This window comes from Sapajus apella, unplaced genomic scaffold, assembly GCF_009761245.1.
Source record: "Sapajus apella isolate SASKATOON/1434 unplaced genomic scaffold, GSC_monkey_1.0 scaffold173, whole genome shotgun sequence".
In the NCBI taxonomy this organism is placed as follows: Eukaryota; Metazoa; Chordata; class Mammalia; order Primates; family Cebidae; genus Sapajus; species Sapajus apella.
Genome location: NW_022437113.1, coordinates 829,116 through 833,748, shown reverse-complemented (window position 1 = coordinate 833,748; position 4,633 = coordinate 829,116). Strand labels below are relative to the sequence as shown.

Genomic DNA, 4,633 nt, shown 5'->3' with positions numbered 1-4,633 from the left:
TTTTTGTATTTTTAGTAGAGAAGGGGTTTTACCATGTTGGCCAGGCTGATCTCTAACTCCTGACCTCAGGTGATCTGCCTGCCTCGGCCTCCCAAAGTTCTGGAATTACAGGCATAAACCACTGCACCTGGCCTATTTTTTCATTTTTCTTTTTCTTTCTTTTTTTTTTTTTTTTGAGATGAGGTTTCACTTTTGTTGCCCAGGCTAGAGTGCGGTGGCACGATCTTGGCTCACTGCAACCTCCGCCTCCCAGGTTCAAGCATTCTCCTGCCTCAGCCTCCCGAGTAGCGGGGATTACAGGCGCGCACCACCACGGCCAACTAATTTTTTGTATTTTTAGTAGAGACGGGGTTTCTCCGTGTTGGTCAGGCTGGTCTCAAACTCCTGACCTCAGGTCATCCGCCCACCTCGGCCTCCCAAAGCGCTGGGATTACAGGCGTGAGCCACTGCACCCAACCATCCTGTAGGATTTTTAGGGATGAGGGACTTGAGGTGGGTGCCTTGGGCCGGGTCCCAGACACGTTTCTAGAGTGCACTGCAGACAGTTTCCATCTGGGACAGGCTGGATACCGCCCCACTACCCGTAGGTGTTATGGCAAGGGCACAGGTGAGACCACATTGGCAGCCCCTGACCTCCAGAAAAGACTTGAGGTCCCCGTCCTGGCCACAGACCCCAGATACATACTTCATGTTTGGAAACGTCAGAGTTCTTCTTCCCTCTGGGATGTTCCAGATTCCCCCACCATACCCAAACCGCTTCCATTAACCCGGAACACATCACCCGGTTTTAGGCTGTGGAGGACTTTATTCATTAGGCCCAGGGAGCCATGAGTGCCTCCCACAGAGTCCCCACTGCAGGGAGCCAGGGTCCTAGAGGCAGGGCCGATGTGCATGCCGTGAGCTGGCCCAGGGGCCTGCTGGTCCCAGGAGTGCTTCTGGGCTCTTCAGGCAGCTCCGGGTGTAGTGGCCTCGCCAGGTGGCTTGAACCATCTTCGCTGCCATTTGCTGCTGCCTCATCTGCCGTCGGATCTTAAAGCCTCTCCAGGCAGACTGGATGGCTGTGGCCGCTTTGTCCTGGTGATGTGGCTGCCTGGCACTCAGGACAGCCCGCTGGGAGACGGAGGCCCAGGATGCTGCCCCGGGGCCCCAGGCCACCCGGCCTATGCCCTGCACCACGCGGGTGGGCTGGGTGTGTCCGCAGGTGTGACAGGTGCGAGGGCTGGAGCCCACAAGCATCACCACACTGGGCGGGCTCCCGATCCTGGAGCTCAGGGAGTGGCAGACGCTGCACACGTGTGGCTGGCAGGCCTGGAAGCAGCGATGGTCCGACACGCTCTTGGCCCTGCCATCCTGGAAGCGGTTGCCATCGGACGGGACCCGGACCCTGCTGCCCAGCTTCGCCCACAGGATGGGGTGGAGCCTCTGCCGGTGCCGGGCAAGGTTCCGGCGGGTGCAGTAGCCGCGCCAGGCGGCCTGGATGATGGTGATGGCTCTGTAGAGGTGTGCCAGGCTTCGCCGCACACAGTGGCCACGCCAAGCAGCTTGGATGACCACAGCCCTCTGGTGCCATACTCGGATCCTGCGACGCACCAGGTAGCCACGGGCGCCCGCCTGGATGGTGATCACTGCCAGGATGAGGCTCTCCTCCGTGGCCTGAATGGACACTGTCAGGTCCCTGGACCGCCTGGGATGCACCACCGCCTTGTGGCACCGGGTCTCCCAGGACGCAACACCCCCGGCCGACTCCCACGCGCTGCCCCGAGCCACGCCGCGGTCCACGGGCCTGACCACCGCACTGGGCACGGTGCAGTTCCACGATTGGCCACCAGCCACACCAGCATCCACGGGGCCCTGGAGTATAGTGGAGTTCAGGGGTGCCTGGTGACTAACGGCAGGATTCTGGGGGCTACGTGAGTCCTGAGATCCCCGCGGTGACTCCTGGTTAAAAAGGGGCTGCAGGGAACCATTCGGGGAGGACTTGTAGCCTAGAGACACCCTCCGGACTCCCGGGACCAGCGGGGAAATGGCCGAGGGCTGCGTCATCTGCCCGGTGCGGATGATGGGTCTTACCTCTGCAGAGGGGAGACGCGTGGGGTTTGCAGCACCTCGTGCTGAGGCCTGGGATGCTTGCCTTTGCACAGGCTGGAAGGGCCTAACCCTGGCCACAGAACTTTCCAGCAGTTCTGAAACAATACTACCATGCGTGGATCTGTAGGAATTTTTAGGGCCCGTGGAGTCCCGGTGGCTGCTCTGAGCCAGCTTTCCAGACACTGTTTTCTGGAGTGCATTGGGGACAGCGTCCATCTGGAAGGGACTGGACAATGCCTTTCTAGCCGAGGATGGATATGGTGGCACATGTGAGACCATGCTGACTGTCCGTGACCTCTGGGGAAGACTAGGGTTCCCCACCGTGGCCACAGAACCTGGAAGCAATCTAGAAGCCTCAGTACCGCCACGGGCCAGCTGGGGTGATTCCGAGACTACATCAGAAGCCACTACACCCTGATAGTAATTTGGAGGTCTAGTGTGAGCCACCGACTCCTGCTGAGAAACTGAGGGAATCTTAGTAGCTAAACCCAGGGCCTGAAAAGGGACAGGGACCATGCCACTAGCATGGCTGGGAGCCACCTCCTTGAACAATGGTGTTTGGCCTTGGGGAAGAGTCCCTTTCTCAGACGGGGACCTATGGTCATGGCCCCCATAAGCTCTCGGAGGACTGGGGTACATCCACGGAGTTGCATCAATGACCCCAGCTTTGCTGATGATGTCATTGGATCCGCTTGATCCTGACACTTGGGACAGAGCCTCATTCAATTCTCCCAGCTCAGCTTGGTGGCCTGTGGCCCCAGATGGCATCATCACGGCATCTTGGCTCAACTGTAAGGCTCTTGACAGAACTGTGGGCACTGGGCGAGGACTCCTGGCTGTACCACTGACAACTGGGGCTGGGGAGTGAACTGGAGCCAGGCTGGTGGCGTGGGACATCTGCAAAGCGACTGTCAATCTCTCCCCAGCCAGGGCTTTGCGGTAAGGACGGGCAGTGATTCCAATCAGCATGGACCCCTTGGTGCGGCTTTGAGCCACACTAGAGGCCCCCACTGTTGGCACAGAACCAGAGGGGACACCTGGGCTCGCCCCATTCACTACTGAACCCAGGAGCAAGTTTGGAGCAGCTACGCTAGCAGAGGGTCTTATGGGTGGACTCTGCTTCTTTCTATCTGCCAGACTGCGAGCGACCCAGCTGGACCCAGAACCTGCAGGGAGGCTCTGACCCGTGCCTGGGATGCTGGACCCCGGGGGAAGGCTGGAGGCTGTGCCGCCGGGCATAGTGCCTGGGACCGCGCCGATACCTGTCCTCCCGGCTACAAAACCCCGTGCCGTGCCACAACCAGCCCTGCCCTTCAGAGAGTCCTGAGGAGTGGCATCTCTCCGCTGGTAACTGGGTGGGGCCGTGGGTGCCTCAGAAGAGCGCCAGAGGTCTACGTGTGTTGGAATAACGACATCGATCTGGGAGATGCCAGGACCCACACTGTTCCGGGAAAGATTAGACTGAGTCACGCCCGGTCTGTTGGGTGCTGAAGCCAGAGAGGGGCTGGGGGCCTTCCCTGTGGCCCCAGAGGGATGTGTCAAAGGGCCACCTGCCGCAGAGACCTGGGATGCAAGGGAAGCCATGCCATTGGCCACCTGACACTGACTCTGGCCAGTGCCAGTGACTGTGGTTCTCCAGGGGAGACTCCCAGCCAGGCCAGGAGATGGGGTCCCCTGAGGCCCACGGAGGAACAAAGCATCAGCCACGGGCCCCGGGGAATGGTTTGTAGCCATGCCCCTGAACAGAGGTGTGGTTCGCTGGCCTGTACTGCAGGCCTCCTCACCAGCCTGGCAGAGATTTGGTGTTGAAACACTGACCACAGAGGTTGGGCACACACACCTCCCACCCATGCTGGGGGGGTGATGGAACCCCGGGAACACGTCGATGAGCTTGGGGGCCTGGAGGCTGGGTATTGTCTCACTAACCATCAGAGGCCCTTCACATGGGTCCACCCCGACGCCCAGGGATGGCTGGTTCAGACCCTGGCCCATGCCTCTAGCCACAGAGGGATACGGTCCACCGGCGCTAACTGAAACAAACGCTCGTGGGTGGCACGGACGTGGGGCTACTGCATTCGCCCTTGAGCGCTGCAGATGTGAGTCCAGCCCAGAGCCCCAACGTGGGTCACCGAGGCCATGGTACGTACCACTGACCACAGATGGCTGCAATGGGCTTGGGGCCAGCCTAGTGCCCGAGGGTGACTGGGCCAGGTTCAGAGATTCCGTCTGGGCCACAGACGGTGGGAATAGGCCGGGGGCTGCGGCTGGCTCAGCTAGGCTGGAGACTAGGCTACAAGATGAATGTGTCTTGGCTGGGCTGGGGGCCGCAGATGGTCGGGCTTGGTTTGGGGATCCTGCAGTGGTCTGAGGTGGGTAGGCTTGGCTGGGGGCTGCCCCACTGGCCACATATGGATGAGCTAGGCTTGGAGACAACCCGCAGGGCCCTGATGGGTGGGCGAGGCTTGGGGACACAGAAATAGCTTGAGATGGCTGGGCTAGGCTTGGGGACGCCACACAGGTCATAGGTCGGTGGGCGAGGCTTGGG

The 4,633-nt window shown here is 60.5% G+C and overlaps 1 protein-coding gene across 2 annotated transcripts in view; it reads right to left on the bottom strand.

Annotated features, from left to right (window-relative positions):
• Nucleotides 1-785: 785 nt before the first annotated feature.
• The window catches only part of IQCN (IQ motif containing N), an 11,143-nt gene continuing 7,295 nt past the window's right edge, over nt 786-4,633 (bottom strand). For both annotated transcript variants that reach the window (XM_032267900.1, XM_032267901.1), the window contains exon 2: nt 786-1,851. In XM_032267900.1, the coding sequence (XP_032123791.1) occupies nt 871-1,851 (981 nt within the window). In that variant the 3' untranslated portion in view covers nt 786-870. The remainder of the gene's footprint in view (nt 1,852-4,633) is intronic.